We start from the raw sequence: 22,761 nt of genomic DNA on the forward strand, positions 1-22,761 counted from the left end.
TTCAGATGCTTATGTTGGAACGCATTCCAGGTGAGAAATAACAATAATGACATAGCAAGCAAACGTCTGTCAAGCAAAAGTTTGCCAACACGTGCTTCCACACACAGGCATCCTCCGAGTATCGAGTATCGGAGCATCTCGGTGGGCTGACAGGACAATGCCGCGCCTGGGATTCGCAGATCCGGAAGCGGGCCGCCGAGCGCCTGCGTGACGGGCCGTAGGTGCCACCTCCGACGGCCCAGAAGCGGGCCTCGGCCCCCCACTCCGCCCCAGCCGGCCGCGGCGGGCGTGCAGACTCCGGCCGCCGGGGGGGGGTCCCGCGCGCGCCCCGCCCCCCGCCTCTGCGGCCGCAGAGCCCGGGGCGGGCCAGGCCCTCCCTCCAACCCCCTGGCGGGCGAGCTGGAGCCCGGGCCGCGCCGCGCCCAGGGGCGGACCGCAACCTTTGCTCCGACTCAAAAGCGGCGGCGCGCGGCGCGGAACCCGCTCCGCCCCTGCCCTGCCTCCGGCGCCTGGGCCGCTAGTCCAGCTCGCCGCGCTGCCCGCCAACGCCGCCGCCGCCATGGCCAAGCCCCTGACGGACCAGGAGAAGCGGCGGCAGATCAGCATCCGCGGCATCGTGGGCGTGGAGAACGTGGCCGAGCTCAAGAAGGGCTTCAACCGGCACCTGCACTTCACGCTGATCAAGGACCGCAACGTGGCCACCCCCCGCGACTACTTCTTCGCGCTGGCGCACACGGTGCGCGACCACCTGGTGGGGCGCTGGATCCGCACGCAGCAGCACTACTACGAGAAGTGCCCCAAGGTACCGGCCGGGCGGGGGGTGGCCCCGGAGTGGCCCTCCTCACCGCGTCCTTGCCTCCCGCGCTCCCCGGGGGGAAGTGGCCCCGAAGTTCGGGCTGGACGTGTCGGGGCGGGGGGTGGGCCGCCCAGGGGACTGCACGGCACCACTCCGCCAACCCCAGCCCCACCCGAGCCGCCGAGCGCTGGGCTCCTGCGGCTGCCTGGGGAGCGGACGCCCAGACCTCTCTTGTCTGTCCGCTTTAGGAGGTATTGGGCGCCTCCTGTGTGTATGCCGGGCACAGTTCTAGGCCAGTCGGCCCCGAGCAAAACCGACGAAAGCCCTGCCTTGGCTGAGTTTAATGTTTAGGGAAGGGAGACAAACACAGACGCCGTCAAAGGGTAATAAGAGCAGGGACTCGGGGGCGGGGGGTGGAGAGGAGGCAGAAAAGAAGAGTCTAAGGAAGGTGCCTCACTGCCCCTAGATCCTTTGGAGGGGTTGGCCTGGGGGGTGCGTGGATGACCCCGGCTTCTCGTGGGGTCTGAGGTGAGGTGGAGAGAGAGGGGCAGAGGCCCCCCCCCCACCACAGTCAGAGCTCCGCCCGGTCACTCCCACCAGTTCCGATGAGTAGGGTGTGGAGCTGGGGCACTTCCTTGTTTCCTGCCGGAGAGAGGCAGAGGGCCAGGACGAGGCTCTGACTCTAAGACCTACCCCAGAAGCTGCTGAGGAAGGCTGTGCACTGACCACCCCTCTCCACTACGCAGGGGCTGGGACGCAAGGTTCCTTAGGGAGCTTTGGGGCGCACAGAGGGACACTATTTCCACCTGGCCAATCTGGGAAGGTGGGGGGTGGGGGGATTTGGAAAGGACTTGGCAGGGAGAAGTATTGCGTTGTGCAGAGCGAGGTGGGTGTGAGTATGTATTGAGAGAGGAAAGTGGAAAAACTGGCTGGGGGCATATTAGAAAAGGTGAAAGATATATCCAGGAGGCAGTGGGAAATGCATATAAACATCTATTAGGAATATTTTTAATATGTGAAAACATGGGGGGGGGTGGGGAGACTAGTCCAAACAACCCATGAGCAAAAGAAAGTAAATTCCTGTAGTAAGAAACTGCGGCTGTTACAAAGCTCTCAAATGCTTTTGCACCGCAGAGGCCTAGGCCTCTACCCAAAGGTAGCAACTGCTAAAATATAATCTTAGAAAACACTGGGTGTATACTTAAATTTACTGTATCTTTTTTATTTGCATAGAAGGGACTGCACCTCCCATTAATAATTTAAGTTTTTAAACTGGAGAGTGAGACGATGAGCCATATTTTTGGAACGACACACACACACACACACACACACACACACACACACACACACACATACACACCCCTCCATAGCCTTTAGCACCTTGTGCGTTTCTCCTCCCAGTGGCTTATCTGGTATTTTATTGTTCTCCTGCGCTCTGGCAAGTTTCTCATTGGACAGCACTTTCCTACCCGAGTGCTGGTATAAACCAGGTATTCTGATGGTGATAGGATGGGGATGCCACAGCGAACAAGATTCATTCCAAGTCTTAATTATTTCCGCTGTGACAGTTGTTCCCCTAAACAGAAGGTCCCTGCCCGCATTAGAACACAGAGTGGAGCCAGTAAGTGTGTCCAAGTCTCCTCCCATCTCTGTTGTCTGGTAACTGTACAGATGAATCCCAGATTTGGGATTCCTTTTCAGACTCCATTCCCACATGTCTGAGTGCTCAGTGAACATACCTAGATCTCTTCCTATTTCCTCAAACTCATATCATCATCCCTCTGAACCCTGGCTTACCTTCTGTTTGTAATTTTAATGGCATTGCCATCCTGACAGTCACCCAGACACAAAACTTGAGTCTCACCTTTGATTTCCTCCTGTATCCCCCATTCAGCAGCTTGCCAAATTCTGTTGATTCCTGTGGGTTCTCGTGAAATTACCCACTCTCCTGCATTCTCCGTTTTCTGCGCTGGAGGCCCAGGCTGCTGGTGTAGGAAGTAGACCTCTACGTGGTTACCTTGCTCCCCGCAAGTGATAAAGCTGGGAGCGTGCAGCTGAATATGGCTAGCTATTGTGTTTCATTTGGCCAGCAAGACACCTTTAAGCAGTTAAATTTTCAGTGCCCTCAAGCAGGACACATACATCCCAGTTCTTGGCTCAGGACTCCTCATTGTTTCATGTGACTCCCATTACACATTTATTTTTCTCTGCCTGGCTCCTGAAGGCATTTGGGTATGGAATCCCATCTCATTCTGTGTGTTGTAGTCCAATTAAGCTTCCCAAAGCAACACATCTTGTCCTGTGTTCAGATATCATGGCACCCACTGCCTGTCACAGTCATGCATTTAAGGTCTTCTCAGCCAGGTGAACCTATGCCTCATATCTGTCCTATCTCCCATTACCCTCCTGGGCTCACCTTGCTCTCCCACCAAACCGATCTGCTGTCCCTGTCCAGGTCCATGTCCTGTCCCACTTCTGGGCCTCTGCCCACAATGCACCTGTCACTTGGGATGCCCTCCCCCACCTCCATGTGTCTCCATGCTCAACTCTTGCCTGTCCTGCACACATTCATAGGTCTTCCCAGAAGTACCTGGGGCCTCTGATTGACACTGGGACTAAGAATAACATTATTTTTAAATACTGGTTATTGTTAGGTCTTCTTTATCTTTATAGGCCTTTTGAAAATGTCCACTTTATGTAAAAGATACGTAAAATATCAGTAATAGTAGTGCATGCACATAATTTATAAGATGTGTTGGAGATGTTCAAAAATTTTACTACCAGGAGTATGTTTTAAGTGTTTAGAGACCGCTGACTAAGAGGATGGGGTAGATCGGGCGCCTGGGTGGCTCAGTTGGTTAAGCAACTGCCTTCGGCTCAGGTCATGATCCTGGAGTCCTGGGATCGAGTCCCGCATTGGGCTCCCTGCTCAGAGAGAAGCCTGCTTCTCCCTGTGACCCTCCCCCCTCTCATGTACTCTCTCTCATTCTCGCTCTCTCAAATAAATAAATAAATCTTTAAAAAAAAAAGAGAATGGGGTAGATCAATTTTTCAAGGTCTTGTATATCCCCAAATATGAGGTAAGGTTTCCCCCCAAAAAATTATTTAAGTGAAAATAGGAAATCACCTTAAATTCATGTACTTGTAAAGTCTGTCATGTAATGAGGGGCTTTTTCAATTACTTTATTTTAAGCAACAACATTTTTTTAGGAAGATCTTGAAATGTCCTAAAATGTCTGAAGTCCATGCTAATTTGGAATCATTAGAAAGGAAGCAAAGAGGGGCACCTGGGTGGCTCAGTCATTTAAGTGTCCCACTCTTGATTTCTTTTTTTTTAAAGATTTTATTTATTCATTTGAGAGAGAGAGAATGAGAGACAGAGAGCACGAGAGGGAGGAAGGTCAGAGGGAGAAGCAGACCCCCCGCCGAGCAGGGAGCCCAATGCGGGACTCGATCCCGGGACTCCAGGATCATGACCTGAGCCGAAGGCAGTCGCCCAACCAACTGAGCCACCCAGGCGCCCCCCACTCTTGATTTCTGCTCAGGTTGTGATCTCAGAGTCCTGAGGTCGAGCCCCCCCCCCTTGATGTGGGGCTCGGTGCTCGGCGGGGAGTCTGCTTGTCCCTCTCCCCATCCCAACCCTCCCCCCCTTGCTGGCTCTCTCTCTACCTCTCTAAAATAAATAAATAAATAAATAAATAAATAAATAAATAAAATCTTTTTTAAAAAAGGAAAACAAAGAAATTTAACACATGTAGTCATCTGGGATGTGAACTCACAATTGCAAGTGTTGCATATATATACTATATTTACAAACAAGCTTTTTATGGATCACTAAAACATAAAAAGCAATATATGGTGGTTTTATTATCGAGATCATGAATACACAGAGAAGAATGGAAAAAACTGCCCTGATGTTATGCAAGTGTGGCTTGTGGCTTTCCTGTATTGCCGTAGCCTTGTATACAAGGGTACATCCATTGGGGGGAGTGGGGCCATGCACCTTTTTGGCTTGTTTCTGCCTCAGAAAAGATACCTTTTCCTGACTCAGACAGAGGCAGCTAATAAGCTGATGAGGGCCCTAATGACAGCATTATAGATATTCAAACACCTTGGATAAAAATAATGAGGATATGCTCTGGAAAACCATGTTATATGACCCACTAAGATATGGATGTTGACAATCCATGGGAACACTTAGAATTCAGTTGTTTCATAAGATGAAAGTGGGAAAAAGTGAAATTTCCAAGTTGACATTTTCATATAATATATATGTGTAACTAATGAGTTAAATATTATAATAAGCATTTTTGATATTGAGCTATATTCTTTTTATATTTTGGGTTTGACCAAATACTATTCTTTTGGGTTCTCACTATTGGGTAATGAAGGAATCCCTAAAAATTTTTTTTTCTTTTTGCTTTTTATAACATTGACAATTTTTATTGTCCATAGCATTGTAATACTGGATAACATCTTTTTAAAAAATATATATATATATATTTTTTTATGTTAATCACCATACATTACATCAGTTTTTGATGTAGTGTTCCATGATTCATTGTTTGCGTATATCACCCAGTGCTCCATTCAATACGTGCCCTCTTTAATACCCATCACCAGGCTAACCTATCTCCCCACAACCCTCCCCTCTTAAAACCCTCAGTTTGTTTCTCAGAGTCCATAGTCTCTCAGATTTTCCCTTCCTACTATCTTCTTTTTTTTTTTTTTTTTAACATATAATGTATTATTTGTTTCAGAGGTACAGGTCTGAAGTGACTTTATATTGATGCATTTATAGATATTTGTTTCATGTTTGGCGGAAAAGAAAAGGGGAAGCGTTATGGAAAGTAAGGTATTGTAAAAGGGGATGATGAAGTTACTCACTGATCTTCCTTATTTTTTTTTTTTTAAGTTAGTAACTTAGCTTGTATTTTGAAAGGTTTTAGGCAACTCTGACCTTGGCACCTTTCATTTTCATCTCAAATAGTATTTACCTGGCTTTATGTCAAAGGCGAACAGTTGCTGAGTTGATAGAGAAATTTCCCATTTCATCAAGAACAAACACCAATAAACCTGAAGTAGTCTTTTGTTATTGCCAGACCACAGCGTTTCTAGAATCATTTTATTCTAAAATAATTAACTGTACTATTACTTGGCAGTAATCAGACACACTGTCTATGTTCTAGCCACTGTGTGTGTCTTGAAGGAGTTAATCTTTACATTTTCTAGATGAGTTGAGATGATCACAGTCAAACCCACCTGACTCTCATCATATAAATATGTTAAAATGAGTGATGAGCTATGGCAATCTGACTTCTGTTTGTCCAAACATATGCTTAATTCATGAGGCTCATGAACGAGAAGGAAAACACACACACAAAACATTGAATCTAATTAGTTGGATGAGTTTGCTTTTTTTTCTCCCTGGGCATAAAAACTACTTTGCCAAAAAATAGGGTATAAAATGGTTTTTCTCAAAGCCATTTGTCAGTATTGCTTGTATTTAGCCTTTCATCCATCTTTAGGAGTCTCTGTCTTAGTCTCACCTGTTTGTTTCTTATTGGTGACCTTTTGTGTTTTTATGTTGACAGGGAACACTGGCCTTCCAGCATTAACATGACCTTTCTTTGTTTCAGAGGGTTTATTACCTCTCTTTGGAATTTTACATGGGCCGAACATTACAGAACACCATGATCAACCTTGGCCTGCAAAATGCCTGTGACGAGGCCATTTACCAGGTACGTTGTCTCCGTATTTCTTTCATTCTCTCCCCTTAAATTTCAAGTTCAATTCAGGAACCTTGGGAATGTAGCACCAAAAAAAAAAAAAAAGTGAAAATTTGCTTCTCTAGCTATGGTTATTACAATTAGAAATATAAACTAGTGGAGATCTCTGGTTTAAGAGAGACAAAGTTAGAGAACTGGTTTTGCCTCATGAGAATTTTCTTCTGTAATCAGTTTTTGACAGCATTCCCCAGCAAATTACATGTTAGGAATTAGTATCTAAACAAACCTTTTAAAGGTACCTGAGCCCCTGCTCTCAGAGTCACAAGTTCTACTTTGAGCTCCTATCTACTTTTTTTTTTTTAAGAACTTATTTTTAAGTAATCTCTACACCCAACGTGGGGCTCGAACTCACAACCCCTAGATCAAGAGTCACACACTGGGCGCCTGGGTGGCTCCGATGGTTAAGCGTCTGCCTTCGGCTCAGGTCATGATCCCGGGGTCCTGGGATCGAGTCCCACATCGGGCTCCCGGCTCAGCGGGGAGCCTGCTTCTCCCTCTGACCCTCTCCCCTCTCATGCTGTTTCTCTCTCGCTTGCTCTCTAAAAAATAAATAAAATCTTAAAAAAAAAAAAAAAGTCACACACTGCACCAACTGAGCCAGCCAAGCCCCCCTCCTCTCTAGTTTTAAAAATGATCAAAGTTTGACTATTATTCATGTATCAAGGCAACATGCATAAATAATAAGTTTTTTAAATTACATTGACATACTTTCTTTACTGCTTAATGAGATGTAAAATACACTTCCTCCTTAAATGAGGAACTCGAGGTCTTAAACTTAATATGCTAATTTGTTTTTACGGAACGGAACGTATTTAACTGTTTCTCCCCTGAGCTTCAGGGATCTCCATGCCAAAAAACAAATAGTTCTTAATCCTTTTCATGTGACAGAAAGGGGGCATGTGTATTTGCAAAGATACATTCTAAATGAGAGACCATCCAAACTGCTCCTTTTCCTTGGCATCGGATTGTCCTGTGTGACCAGCTACTGTGGCCAACGGCTGGTTTCCTTCGTGGCGGTTAGGGTTTAGGTATTTTCTATGAAAGAATCATTGCAGCTCCCCTCCGTTTCCCTTTTCTTTGCCTCCCCTGATAGCAGGTGAAAATAATATACCTCCCCTGGCCTGGGGTGGGTGAAGTAACCTATGTCAACCTCCTTAAGGTTTACAACCTACTTGAGATGTCCATGTTTAGAACTGAAAAAATCCTGAGTGTTAGCATTAGCACTGAAGGGTTTCCAAAGTGGCCTCTTCTTTACTTTACTGTTATTTGTTCACAGCTACTCGATTTACATATTGGTGTGATATTTACCTAAGTTGCTTCACCATTGTGTTGTTGGCTTGCACAAGGACCCTGGTAAACTCTAGTCACCGGGGAGCACATTTGAAAGCCCCTCCAAAAATAAACAGAGGCGAAGCTATTTTTGAACTCTCAGGAGATTTAGTTGTCAAGACTTGTGTGAAAAAGCCACGTTTGGTGTAAGGGCAGGGGACCCAAGAAGGTGGCTCATGGAAACTGGGGCATCAACTTCAAGCGTGGTTCTAATTTACATATATGTTTGTAAATGTGTAAATTATCTTCCCATTTTAAATAATGTCTAATTTAATGGATTGCCTCACTTTCAGATAAGAATACTGTCATTTTCACAACAAACCATTGTTAGCTATCCATGGGCTAGATTACTATCAAGTCAACATAGGAGAGGTCATTTAATTTATCTAGCCATCAGTTTTCTCATTGTAAGATGAGCAGCCCAAAGGGATCTCCAGGACCGCACAGCCCTGACATGAGTCCACACTGGTGCTAACCAGCCTCTAGCTGTGGGAGCCAAACACTCGGGGGCAGAGAGCTGGCTGGCCATCAATTCCATCCATCACCAAGGTCACAGATGTTCATTGACCTCCCATAGTCTCTTACCCACCTCAGAAAGAAGTAGAGGATTTTTCCCCTCGTCCAGCTAGCCCTCAGGGCTGTTTCCCCAGACTGCAGTCTGGTCCCAGGTCTCATGGGCAGTGACTCAGTAAGTGGTTTTGGGTTAACAGTTATTGATCCTAGTGAGTAAATATGTTGCGGTCATGAAAAGATGAACTTTAGTCTATCCCAGGAAGTCTGACCTCATACTTTTTGATAGTGTTCAAAATCCTTCAGCCTGGTTAGTGTCAGCGTGGTGCTGGACCATTCCTGAGGGTTTACCCCTACAGCACAAAAAATAATAATAATAATAATTTTAAGAAATAGTAATAGCTGACATTTATTGAGAAATATCTGTTCAGGGTAATTCTAAATGCTTTGTTTGTATAAGCGCGTTTAATTCATAACAGCCCTAAATCAGGCAGATACTATTATCCTCATTTTTTTTAAATAAGAGAGGAGAAGCATAGAGAGATTTATGTTGCCCAGAGTCAGAGAGCTAAGAAGTAACAGAGCCAGGGCGCCTGGGTGGCTCAGTTGGTTAAGCGACTGCCTTCAGCTCAGGTCATGATCCTGGAGTCCCTGGATCGAGTCCCGCATCGGGCTTCCTGCTCGGCAGGGAGTCTGCTTCTCCCTCTGACCCTCCCCTCTCTCATGTGCTCTCTCTCATTCTCTCTCTCTCAAATAAATAAATAAAATCTTTAAAAAAAAAAAAAAAAAAGAAGTAACAGAGCCAGTAATGGCCATTTGGAGCCCACACTCCTTCCCACGCTGCTGCTGGGCCATCTCGTATGGTTTGCATCTGCAGTCACCAGCATTTGCAGGGGGTTTCTGCTGTCAGAACACTCTGTGAAGGAGCTGACAGAGGACCCTGGATGCCTGACCGAGGGACTAAGGAAAGGACTGTGCTTCCTGAAATGGCCTGCATTTGTGCCTGCATCCAATGTTGCTTTCCTTTCATCTCCAGCTTGGACTGGATATGGAAGAGCTGGAAGAAATGGAGGAGGATGCCGGGCTTGGCAATGGGGGTCTTGGGAGGCTGGCCGGTAAGTGACATCATGAGTGTGTTATGTGTTGTCTGGCCAGGTGACGGCTTCTCAGATGCCGTGCGTGACCATGCTTGGGAGAGCCAGACAGGCTCTCCAGGAGGAGTGCAAGGTGTGACCTGGCTTACAGATGTCTTTGTCTTTGGGTTTGCACTGTGGTTTGGTCAGTTCTTCACAAAGAGCAGAGAAGGGAACTTGAACCAAAGAGACGTTGCTTAAAACCCTGGGAGACATTGCTTAAAAACCCCAAAGTTAACCGGCTCCTTCCTGTGCACTTCAGGGTTTCCAAAGTGGCCCCTTTCCTTCACTGTTGTTTGTCTACAGCTGCTCACTTCACATACTTGTGAGGTGTGACCTGAGTTGTTTCACCATTGTGTTGTTGTCTTGTCTGCTTTCTTACTGACCGGTAGGCAATGATCCACTTATTATATTATTGGTATGATTTGGTTCATTAATATCTTTTTTTGTATGAATACAATTCCAGTGCTTTATCCAGTAAATGATTTTTCCAACAAATGTAAAGGAAAACATTAAAAAGATAATACCAACTCCATTAAATTAAAAATACGCTTCCCTGTGACCAAGCAATTCTACTTCCTGATATTTACCCTAAAGATACACTCAACATCTGCACAAGGAGGCATGTTAAAAAATTATTACAGTACTGTCTGTTAAGGCAAAATATTAGAAATAACCAAATGTCCCTTGATCTGAGAATAGGTAAATAAGTACTGGAACATGTATGCTGCAGAAAAATATGCAGTAAAAGAATAAAAACAATAAAATTGATCTATGTACTTTTATATAGACCTCTAAGGGGGAAGGAAAAAAAAGGCAAGTGGCATTAAAAACAACACAGTGTGATACTATTTATGTTTTTTAAAAACTAAATATTTTCTGTAAGTATATGTGTAAATCCATAGGGGAAAAAGTCTGGAATTTGAAATACTCAAGTGCTCCCTCTGATCTTCCCTAGAGAGGAGTGCAGAGCTGGGGGTGCTCACCCTGTCTGTAATGTTGTAATGTTTTTTACAATGAGGATATATTACTTGTGAAAGTTATTTTTTATTTTAATTCCAGTATAATGAACATACAGTGTACTTGTGAAATTTAAATTGAATAATAAAAATGTACCACCATACATGTCTTCATCAGATTGCACTCTATGAAAAATAATCTATTTCTTCTTTTTAAAAATGATTCCAATATCTCTTAATTTTACACACACTTTCAAGTTACTGGAAATCCATTTGTGTGTGTTTCATGGTATTTACTCCTTACACTAGTGGCAGTGTGCATTAACATTGCTATCAGTATTAGAGATACTTATTACCTTGTAAAGTCAACCATTGGGCAATTTAGTAGGCTTTCCACGAGGCTGTAAGACCGGCAGAACCAGTGGCATACACATCTAAGAATGACAACCAGCCTGCCTTTCATTTCTGTAAAGCCCCAGGCCTATTTGTTGGCTGGGTTAACCCCACTCTGTGCCTGATATTAATGACCTTGCTCCTTCAGTTGGCTGATAAGTGCAGAGAGTGAAGTGGTGAACGAGGCTGAGTGATTCTCATGAGATGGCCTCATCTCTGCCTGACTGAAAAGGCTGAGACCCCATTCTGGTCAGGCTCTAAGAATAATTTGATCAAGACCCAGGAAAGGACAAATGGCCACAGCTCTGAGAGAGCAGGAACTGGAGCAGTCAGGCCACATGAGCATCGGGACTGGAAGACCACTGTGAGGTTCCAGTAACTTGAAGGCATTGGCCATTGGCCTTTGTGGATCCTCTGTTTTAGAGCCCCACCGTGAACCTAACTTAGCCCATTTCTGTTTGGTCTACAAATGTTCTTTTCAGTTTTAGATCCTATTATACATTTCCTCATTCTCTGTATATTTCTCAGTTCAGATTCCTGAGAGGGACAATCAGATTGGTGTAACCCTTCAGATAGCATCTGGTCACAATATAGATCCCTGCCCAGCTTTTTTAAATTTTTTTTTTAAGATTTTATCTGTTTGAGAGAGATAGTGAGGGAGAAAGAGAAGGAGCAGAGGGAGGGGCAGAGGGAGAGGGAGAAGCAGACTCCCCACTGATCAGGGAGCCTGATGCGGGGCTCAATCCCAGGACCCTGGCTGGGATCATGACCTGAGCCAAAGGCAGATGCACAACCATCTGAGCCACCCCTTCCCAGCCTTTTGATTGGCTGCTCTGGATCAGGGGCTCTGTCATTAATGCTCTTGGCTACAAGTAACAGAAAATCTAGCAAAAATTGGTTCAACCGACAAGGACATGTGTTATCACTGACTAAACAAGGACTCCAGAATTTCGGCCATTCCAAGATTAGTTTATTCAACAGCATGACTCTGGGTCTGTGTGGTTCTTTGGGCTTTCCTCCCATGGAAAAAAAGATGGCGGGAGCAAGGAAATCTTTCACTGTACCTAGCAGACTTCCTAGCACCTCTCATTAGATCGTAGGTCATTGCGTGCTCATGCCGAAACCAATCACTGGTGAAGGAAATAGAATTACTATGATTGGCTTAGAAGCTTAGACCAAAGCAAGATTCGTTTCCTGGCCCAGCCTCCCTGAAGCATATGGCCCCCTGATATCCGAACAACATTGGAATTCCATTGGCCAGAAAGAGAGTCTGCCACAGGTGTCCAGCTAGTTGGTTAGGTGGTCACATGTAAATTATCCTCTCCTGGGGCCATCTTTCAAGCAGGGGGCCATAGAGACAGCTTCCCTGAGAAAGGGCAATGTGAGTGATGGGCACAATAATGGATATATCTAAGGCAGGCCAGCTTCCTTATCTGTTCTCAAATGAAATGCCAACATGTACACAGTGTTACTCCTAGATGGCAAGATAGTAAATGCTGTTTATTTTCTTCTGTGTTCATTTTTGTATTTTCTGACTTTTCTATAATACTCATTTTATAATTTTAAAATGTTATTTTAAAATAATACCCACTGCACAGCTGTCTCTGCTTTAAAATACAAATGTGGTTTTTCAGAGAAAAAATGTTTTGTGGCTGCCATCTTTTTTAAAGAAGGATGAAATTTGGACTAACCTTGATGACTCTGCATTTACTTTAATTTAGCCTGCTTCTTGGATTCCATGGCAACCCTGGGACTTGCAGCCTATGGATATGGCATCCGATACGAATATGGAATCTTCAATCAGAAGATCCGAGATGGATGGCAGGTATGTGAGCCATCTTTCAAAATTTTGTTATTAAAATACTTCTCCTTCATAGTACGCTGGGTGATTTATAATTTACAGACATTTAACATAAAGCTTTTCTAGTATCTCTGGCATTTAATTGCCATCACTGAAAACTCTCAGTCTTCCCCCTTTGGGAAGTGAGTTCCCTAAGAGCAGAGAGCCTGCCAGTATCATTCAGCAACAGATCCATAAGCACCTCACATAGTGCCTGACTCATGAGAATACTCTGAAAATATTCACCACTGACCCCTGACTGTGGACTACCTCCAATGTGTGACATCTGTTCTCTGCAGCACGCACAATGGAGGAGCACATCTTTTGACTGATGATCCTCACCTGTAACTCTTGATAGCAGGAAGCATGCTGCTATTTTACAGGCGGGAAAACTGAGACTCTTGAGAAGTGGAGTTACTTCAGATCACACTGCTGGCAAACATGGGTCTATATCCCCAGATTTCCAGGCCCATGTTCAGTATTCTTGCCTCCACTCAGTCCTGCCCTCCTTAATATCCTTATCTTATAAGACATGTAAATTCCCTATTCTCATTTTTTTATAAGATGCAAGCAGGCAGTCTTGTAATGATTATGTCAAATAAATCTGGCACATATTTAATATGTATAATTATAGTGTTCCACAGAAATTTGCACAATAGTAATCAGACCACACAAATAACTCTCATGTGATTTTTATATAACCAAACTGGGTTCTTAGGTATTTGTTTCTTTTCTTTTTTTTTAATTTTTTTTTTTATTATTATGTTATGTTAATCACCATACATTACATCATTAGTTTTTGATGTAGTGTTCCGATTCATTATTTGCATATAACACCCAGTGCTCCATGCAGAACGTGCCCTCTTTAATACCCATCACCAGGCTAACCCTTCCTCCCACCCCCCTCCCCTCTAGAACCCTCAGTTTGTTTTTCAGAGTCCATCATCTCTCATGGTTCATCTCCCCCTCCAATTTCCCCCCTTCATTCTTATCTTTGGTCATTCTTTGAGCCTACAATCAGCCCTAGTGGGGATAGTCTTCCCTGATGCTAAGTGTGATTTAGACTTTCTCTCTCCCTATCTTTTTCCCCTACGTACACATCATTGACAAAACGATACTGGATTCGATTTCCAAAAGGGCCACATTCTCTGAGCCCCTCCCACACTTCCATGAGTCAGTCTGAGAGGGCAGAGTGCTCAGGATTGGTTGAGGGGACCTAGACTGGAGCTAAACCCAAGGGAGAGGAAGGATGAGAATAAGCTTAGTGTCAATACCATTCTCCTTCCCCTCCAGTATTTTGACACTCTGAGCCACGGAAGAAGGAACTAAAAGGTTTGATGTGATAAGAGAATGTGCCAAGGAAAAAGTCTCAGAAGGAGAATACTGGGTGCATATTGAAAGACAAACTTCCAATTTTGTTAAGGACCAGTGGATCTTAGGTATCCCTAAATAAATTAGAAGGCAGCATTGTGTAGAAAAAAAACATGTAGGCCCTAATTGAGATCTGATTTCTAATTTGAGGCCTACTTGCAACTCGTTACCCCTATGAGGTGTGTTGTTTTGATTAGGTTACCTGACCTCTCTGAGCCTCAGTTTTCCCATCTGCACAGTGGAGATACCAGCTTCATGAAACCATTGTGAATATATGTAAAATGTCTGGCACACAGATAGGCACTCAGTAAAATGTTAATTTTGCCTAAGAAAAGAGGATAATCTAATAAATAGTGGTATTATTTCATATTGATATAGTTATTAATATTATATTTTTTATTAATTTTAGTAAAATGGGAAATTGTTTATGTTAGTTGAGAAAAGGAGATTATGGAATCATATGGATGGTATGACCTATCCAAAAGAAGCCAAAAAGATAAAGAAAAAGTAGTAGGAAAAAAAATACATCAAAGCTTCAAAAGTCATTATCTCTGGGAGATAGGATTACAGGTGACTTCTACTATCTTATATTTGCTCTTCCACATGACTCATATTCCATAAGAAATGTGTATGTTATAATCATAGAAGTTATAAAAACAAAATAATGGGTTCCCTTCCTCAATGAAGTAACCTAGAGTTTCACTGTTAGAAACCTAGGTTAGCAGGCATTTCCAGGACGACCAACATTTTGACACCATCTGACCAAGCAATACACGGTATCCATTCCCAGTCTTTGAAAATATCCTGTGTGGTACTCATTATACCCCCAACTGTTTAAGGATTTCCTTTCTTATCTCTTTACTGTTCTGTGAAAAATTTAAAAGAAATTCAGCAAATCCATCTCAAAAAATTTTTTTTCAAGTGCATTTTCCCCAGAATTTAATGAAAGTTCACTCTTTTAAAATCATACCTGCTCTCTTTGCTACTGTTCAGCAGCCTTTATTCCAGGAAACTGTCCCTTTCTCTCCTATCAGACCCAGGAAGTATATTTTTCTAGTGGTCATAAAAAAAGAGAAACTACATGACTTTCACTGAGGTCTCCAAAGCTGACCTCACTGGCCATCATCACTACTCTCACTATGACTTGAAACTGAGTCAGAAAAACTCATTTTCTTTACTATATCCATTGTTTACTGGGATGGGATTTTAACATCATACCATTAAAAAAGAAACTATTTCCATAAAAAACAGTATCTTCCAGGAAAGCAGCATGCCTCTTGGGGGAAGGGCATGCCCCACACACATCAGATACCTCATTGCTGAAGAAAATGGCACAAGCTGGGAAGATTTTTTTTTTTTTTTAAGTAGACTCCACACCCAATGTGGGGCTTGAACTCATGACTCCAAGGTCAAGAGTTGTCCTTTTCACCAACTGAGCCAGCCAGGCACCCCCAAGCTGGGAAGATTTCTAAAGGTTAATGGACCTGTAGGTTTTGAAGTCTCTCTTCAAGAAAGATTTACAATAATAAAGTGTTCATTGTAAACCATTGAAAATAATTTTATTGCCAAAATTCTTGATTTAACAAAATTCTTGAACTCTAATGAGATTCGTTGAAATTTTATCAGTAGTAGTGTTCTATGAAAACAATTGGCCCCTGGGAAGAAGGACAGAAAGACAGTTGCGACAGCCCTGCATTAAAGTTTAATAGTCACATGTGTCTCAGAGTTGAATCAAACAGTATCTACTCGAACGCTTCTCTCTCTTAGAACCTGTGCTAAGCCCGCTGTAATTAGTCATGCACAACTCGCGTTGCCCAGCAAGCTTCTCGTTACCGCTGTTGAATTCGTGGGGCTCCCCAGATACGGTTTTCAGTTATTTGTACCATCAGAAGGCAATGTTGGTTTGCTCGCAAGTTTTTCGTGCCCTGTGTATCCCACAGCTGACGGCGAAAACATTTCTTAGAATTCAGTCACTAACAGAGCTCCCTGAGCTGAAGTCTGCTCCGTGCTGGCTGGAGGACAGATGCCATTGAGTAATTCCTCTGGGGTGGTCCCCCCTCGCCTGACTGGCACCCGGCTCCTCACTCCACAGACCCACGCTTGCTTTGTCTCAGTTCTCTTTCATCTGGGACGTTCAGATCCAGCAGCCCACTTGGACATAAATGAAAGCTCTTCTCCCATCTTGCCTCCACCCTTCACAGAGCTCCGCATGTTAGTGCCTTCAGGGATGACTGGCTACACGGAAATCTAAATTGACAGACCAGTTTGTTGATTCATTGGACGAAAGCAAGGTAGAGAAGACGTTTATCACCATCCCGCAGCTTCTGTGGATTTAGTGAGGGTGGTGGGGGCAGTTCTCTTTTCTCCTCTGATCTGCTCGGACCGGCTTGTGGTGATGAAATGTTTTTCAATTTACCTGAAAATCAAGCTTTGTGAAATTGAGGGAATTATTGTCTGATTCCTTGCCAAATCAGGAAGAGACTCAAAATAAAGAACGGCAAGCTAGGAGTTCTGTCTTCCTACCAAACTTGTTACTCCAGTCAAGTCGAAATCAGCCATTATTTGGCAGGGAAAAATTAGAGCAACATTTAATAGCATTAGGAGTAATCTGCTGACTGGTGCCTTGTCACTTTGCATGTCCTCGAAAGAGCAAATGCAACCTCTGACTTGCGTAGGTGTGGGCCAATGGTGGCAAGCCCAGGGTTAGCAGAAAAATACATATTTGTCAGCTCTCCTGTACACATGGTTTTTGAGAGGAAAGCTACTTCTGCCTCCATGTCCCATTTCGTGTCATATCTTCAGGTGTGTTTTACAATAGTCCTGAGTGCTGAAATGAGGTGTCTTCCTATTACAGGAAGCAATTTTCACAACTGACCAGTATTTAAACCCCCACCTGCCCTTGCCTAAGAGCAGCAGAAAGTGTTTTGTAAGTGAGGATGTTTGGATCCTCTGTGGATATTCTCATTTATTTGTGTGGAGTTTCTAGTTATTAACACAAGCTAGTGGACTCTGACTTCGCTAAAGCTTAACAGCTAATGAAATTCAGCCTTTTCCGTGTTTAGTTTGTATTTTATTTTTTGTTCTCTTTCTGACTAGATTAGCAGAAGTCTAAATTTTGAGTTGATTTACTGACTTCGTATCACCATGTGTAGCCCCTGGGGACATGTTAAAAATGCAGAATTTCAGGGGTGCCTGGGTGGCTCAGTCGTTAAGCGTCTGCCTTTGGCTCAGGTCATGATCCCAGGGTCCTGGGATGGAGCCCCGCATCGGGCTCCCTGCTCCGCGGGAAGCCTCCTTCTCCCTCTCCCGCTCCCCCTGCTTGTGTTCCCTCCCTCACTGTGTGTGTCTCTCTGTCAAATAAAGAAATAAAATCTTTAAAAAAAAAAAGATATTTTGATTTGATATAATTTGATTTGAGATAATGGAAGGTCCACATCTCCTGAAAAATAAATTCTCAGCCGTGTCCTTTTCGTAGGTAGAGGAGGCAGATGATTGGCTCAGACATGGAAACCCCTGGGAGAAGGCCCGGCCTGAGTTCATGCTGCCCGTGCACTTCTATGGAAAAGTAGAGCACACCAACACTGGGACCAGATGGACCGACACCCAGGTATTCAGAGTGTCCTCATGCTGAGTACTTTGTATACTATAGCGCAGTGAATACATAGCATAGAGGATGATGTGTATATGACATTGAGGATAGTACATTATGTATTGAATAATGTATTGAATAATAGAGTGTGTTTTTGTCAATAAATCTGTTCCTTCTCTTAGTGAACCCACTCTTTGGAGACAAGGGAGCTGAGACCAAGAGACAAGTGACTTCCCCAAGGTCAAGTGACTTATCAGTCAGCTTTTTCAGAGATTAATCAATTCTGTAATTCTAGTATGCTTTGCTCTCCAGTTTTGTATAAAGTTTTTGATACCAAGATTAAATAAATTTAAATGTCCTTTCTTACCGCACTGCCATAGATACATTTACTTGGGACTTACCAGGGGTAAATGTTTTAAAGCTAAAGTATTTATTGAAAGGATTGCCAAAAATTGTATTCATTGCAAAGTCAAGAAAAATAATACAAAATATTGCAAACCATATTTTTATTTTGTGCAAAATCACTTCTAGAGAAATCATGCTGGTGTCAATCCAAGTGGACTTAATTCATGGCTAGGTATTTATCCTGCCACTAGATTTGAGCATTACCTTGTTGCTGACCAATTCATTTCTAAGCACCCCCAGTGATGCTTTGTGCTCTGCTGTCTTCTTACTTCCTGATTAATAACCCCTATTAATTACTAGACTGTATTGTCCAATCTTTGGAGGCTCTACTTGAGATATTTGCTTAATAAATATGATCTCAGGCTGGGAAGGATATGTCACCGGCCAGTCTTTAAAAGCTTAAAGGAAATGGTAAAGAGCAAGGTAATACTTTTAGTTGGCAAAATTGTGAGTGAAATTCAGTACTGTAATGCTAAATTCATTTGGTTTGCGGATTATTCCCCATGAATAAATGCTTTATTTTAGAAGAATCAAGACCCATTTTATAGTTGACTTTTTAAACTGATAATTTATTCTGCTAATCCATGTAGAGCTCTTCACAGTTCAGAAAAATAAAGACTATTTAAAAATGATTTTTCTATCTGAAGATGAATTTATTCAACATAGGAAATAGCAGATTAGAAGCTAAAATAGGTCATGATAGTATAATAGTATAAGGAATAAACTAATACTGTAATTTCAAGATAAGTTTCTCTTTCTGTTTTTCTAAATTTGGTTAAACAATAGAACACAATCTGACTTTTCCTTCAGACACCTGTTCCCTGCTAAGGTTTCTCTCCCAGTGCCTGCACCCAAGACCACACATCTAGTTCTTACTCTCCTACTTGGCCAGACCCCTATCTGTGCTGCGTTTGTGTGGACACAGTTCTCTTACTTGCATTCAGCAGAGTCCCGACCTTCTTCTCTTCTTCCACCTCTCGGATGAGCTTTTCTGCCAGGGTCTTGTCCTCTGATTCCCCACACACTGTCAGCTTCTCGCAGGTACTCCAGGTAGTCGATCTCCCGCTGCGCACGTTCGACTCTCAGGGCTAGGTTAGTCCGGTGCTCTTATATTCACTTGTGTAGGTCTGGCATCTTCCCAGCGTAGCGGGTATGTTTTTTGAGAACTCTCGGAAATCTTGAATGTATGCCCTCCTTGCTTGGGTATATTTTCCCAGTCCTTGCTTCAGTCAAAAAATAAATGCTCAAATTACTGCACGTTATTTAAATTAGCCAAGTAATATAAATACCTATCATTCACTGAAGAAGATTTTTAAAATACAAATCATCGTAAGGGGGATAATAAAAATCACCTGTAATCCCTTAGTTCAAAGTACCACTGATTTGTTAGTGTATCAGTTTTTAAAAGTTTTCCCATGCAGGGGCGCCTGGGTGGCTCAGTCGTTAAGCGTCTGCCTTCGGCCCAGGTCATGATCCCAGGGTCCTGGGATCGAGTCCCACATTGGGCTCCCTGCTCCGCGGGAGGCCTTCTTCTCCCTCTCCCACTCCCCCTGCTTGTATTCCCTCTCTCACTGTGTCTCTCTGTCAAATAAATAAAATCTTTAAAAAAAAAAAAGTTTTCCCATGCATTTCATCATACATATATAAATATATATTTTAAAATGTGATTTTACTATACTGTTTTGTAACATTTTCACTTGCTAACACACTGTGAACAATTTCAATACTAATTAATAGATAGCTATATGATAATTTTAATGGTACAGAATTCCATTGCATTGATATCCTATTATTTATTCTATTAGACTCTTTTTGATGGACATTTATGGACTTTTCAACAATGCTGAAAAAAAATCTTTGTATTAAAAAAACACAATCTGAGTTGCAGTTGGTTACAAATACAGTTAGGAGAGCTGCAAACAAACCAATCATTAATATGCCCAAAGAATTCACATATGTATTTGGCATTAAACTAGTGAGTATTTGGTGTAGGTTTTAGTGTCTAAAACTTCCAGTGACTTCTGAGCTATTTAACTGTAGGCAGGTTACACAATCAATCCTGGAAATATTCTGTTTACGCTAGGTCCAACTGTTGAGCTACCTTGTATTTACAGAGCACCCCTAAACATTTTCATAATACATCCAGAAATTCATTTAGAAACAGTATATTTTTCTGTGCCCACAAAGGCAATGTTACAGGGCAGATGGAATACAAGGTGAACTGCCCCAAGCCGTGCAGCACTTTATGGATTTCTGGAAGCCATTGCCCAAGTCAGGCCCAGGTCTGTAGCTGGTGAGGTCAGAGAGCATGAGGACAGGCATGGTGTGTACATGCTGTGGGCAGCTTCCAATAAACCGAGCAATCCATTTCACCCGTGTGTCAGCTCGGGTCCTCTGGGGAAGAGACACCAGAGAGAATTAGAAGTGCAAGTGCCATAGTGGGGCAATGCCTGTGAATGACAGAAGGGAGTGGGGAGAGGAGGAGGCATGGCACCTATGAAGAGAAAGGGGGAAAGAAAGAGGATCCTCAGTAAGAGCCTCAGTGGGCCTTATAACTCAGAGCAAGCAGCCAGGCTGATGGGGCCCGAGGTTAAAGATTGCTCATGAGACAAGTCCTAGCTCTCAAGATCTCACCACAATGGAAGCATCCCTAAGAAAACAAACCTCAGCTCGGCTGGGCTCGATCTCCCAGGTGGTAAGTTGTGCCTGAAGTTCTCTAAAGAGACATCCGAGCTTTGTGCTTCCCCAGCTGCCTCAATTACACTTCAAGGGTCAGAAGGACAAATCATGTTTGAACCCAGACTCACCCCCACTCTGTAAACACCTTTTCCTGATGGATCACAACGTGCTTTAAAAATCTCCAGAGACTTTTATTTTCTAGTAAAGGTATTTAAAGAAGGGTGATTTATTACTTCGAGGTCATGGTCTTCATGGAAGCATGACTGAGTATATATGATTGACTGATACAGGCTATAATGCTTCGTTCATTCATAATTCAGCAGACCACATTAAAGAGATTTGTGTAGGTTTCAACCCTACCACTGACTGTGACTGTGGGTAAGTCACTTCTCTCTCAGCCTCATTCCTTTCATGTCCAAAATGAGTGGATTGCACGAAATGATCTCTAGCATCCTCCAGTACAATCAGTCTGTCATTCCCCTTCCTTAGAGCTTGACTGATGAGGCAGGGAATAGAAGTGAGTCTTTTCTCACATAAATTTTAAATTCACATGCAACGCAGTTATCTTCCTGTTCTCTGTTTCAGTGACTGTCACAGACTGAGTTAGATTTTCCAAAGCTCACCTCTTACACCCATCTCAGCTAATTATCAGCTGATTTGTAAGCCCACTAAAATAACTCTTCTTCATGCAACTTTGAAAAATCTTGCATAGCATTTTCAATATCATCTATAATCTATCTTCATATATTTCCATTCCATTAATTTTGATCCGTATTTGAAATCAGAATCACTGAATTACCTACACTAAACTTACGCTGATTATTATTTTGTAATCCCTTGCTGTGTCCCGGCCCACTGTTCAGCCCACGTCACCACACATGGGAAACTGAGCAGCTGCTTCGGTTTAATCCCACAGGTGGTCCTGGCCCTGCCATATGACACCCCAGTGCCTGGGTATATGAATAACACCGTCAACACCATGCGCCTCTGGTCCGCGCGGGCGCCGAATGACTTTAACCTCAGAGACTGTGAGTACAGCCTGGGCTCTCATGAATGTGCGTGTGTGTTTAATCTTTTTGATCTCAGAGGCAACCAGATCAGCACCAGCTCTAAAAGAGGGCACAAAACAAGGATCTTGGGGACTGGGACATGAATGGTTTCTGTGTGTGTCAGTGTATGTGCGTGTAATCTTTCTGATCGCTAGTTAGTATCGCTAGTTGAGAGAAAAGCTTTGAGTTTCTGATCAGAGCTCTCCAGTGAGCAGCCATTGTATGGAGCATGCGCGGAGGACATTTTAAAAGCAGTCCTGCAGTCTGGCCCTCTTAGACTCTCATGCGAATCACAGCATGGAGGGCTGTGGAAATCGTTTTGGATTTTCAGGAGTTGTAGGAATCCCTACATCCACGTGGTACACAGCAAGCATCAAGGGGCTTCGATAACAGTGGCTGGCTTATCTATTTATTCATTTTTCTAACCTTCCCCTCAGTTAACATTGGAGACTACATTCAGGCCGTGCTGGACCGAAATCTGGCCGAGAACATCTCCCGGGTCCTCTATCCCAATGATAATGTGAGTGGTCGAGCTTGCTTTCTCAGTGGAAACAGAAGCAGTCTATTTCAGAAGCACTTTTCCATAGCCCATAAAGCACATCTCCAATTTTTTTCTCTTAAATGCACTATAATCTCCATATCTCTTCCTGAATTGTCTAGATTTCCCCTGCCACCCAGGTAAGGAAAACAAATTTGTACAATACATGAAGTCAGAATTGGTATTTTGCCCTTGACTAGTGACCTCACAACCAATTAGGAGGTTATGTCTGTACATTTCAAAACAAAACCTGGATATAAAAGATGAAGTGAGGGCGCCTGGGTGGCTCAGTCGTTGAGCGTCTGCCTTCGGCTCAGGTCATGATCCCAGGGTCCTGGGATCGAGCCCCGCGTCGGGCTCCCTGCTCGGCCGGGAGCCTGC

General features: G+C 43.4%; 1 protein-coding gene across 4 annotated transcripts in view; it reads left to right on the forward strand.

Annotated features, from left to right (window-relative positions):
• Positions 1-331: 331 nt before the first annotated feature.
• The window catches only part of PYGL (glycogen phosphorylase L), a 65,595-nt gene continuing 43,165 nt past the window's right edge, over positions 332-22,761 (forward strand). For 2 of the 4 annotated variants that reach the window (XM_021701348.1, XM_021701347.1), the window contains exons 1-7: positions 332-802; positions 6,436-6,537; positions 9,461-9,539; positions 12,631-12,734; positions 17,596-17,727; positions 21,710-21,821; positions 22,280-22,362. In XM_021701348.1, coding sequence (XP_021557023.1) covers positions 560-802; positions 6,436-6,537; positions 9,461-9,539; positions 12,631-12,734; positions 17,596-17,727; positions 21,710-21,821; positions 22,280-22,362 — 855 coding nt within the window. In that variant the 5' untranslated portion in view covers positions 332-559. The remainder of the gene's footprint in view (positions 803-6,435; positions 6,538-9,460; positions 9,540-12,630; positions 12,735-17,595; positions 17,728-21,709; positions 21,822-22,279; positions 22,363-22,761) is intronic. The other 2 variants (XM_044917932.1, XM_044917933.1) reach the window with 2 other exon arrangements.

Source organism: Neomonachus schauinslandi, chromosome 9 (assembly GCF_002201575.2).
Source record: "Neomonachus schauinslandi chromosome 9, ASM220157v2, whole genome shotgun sequence".
Lineage (NCBI taxonomy): Eukaryota > Metazoa > Chordata > Mammalia > Carnivora > Phocidae > Neomonachus > Neomonachus schauinslandi.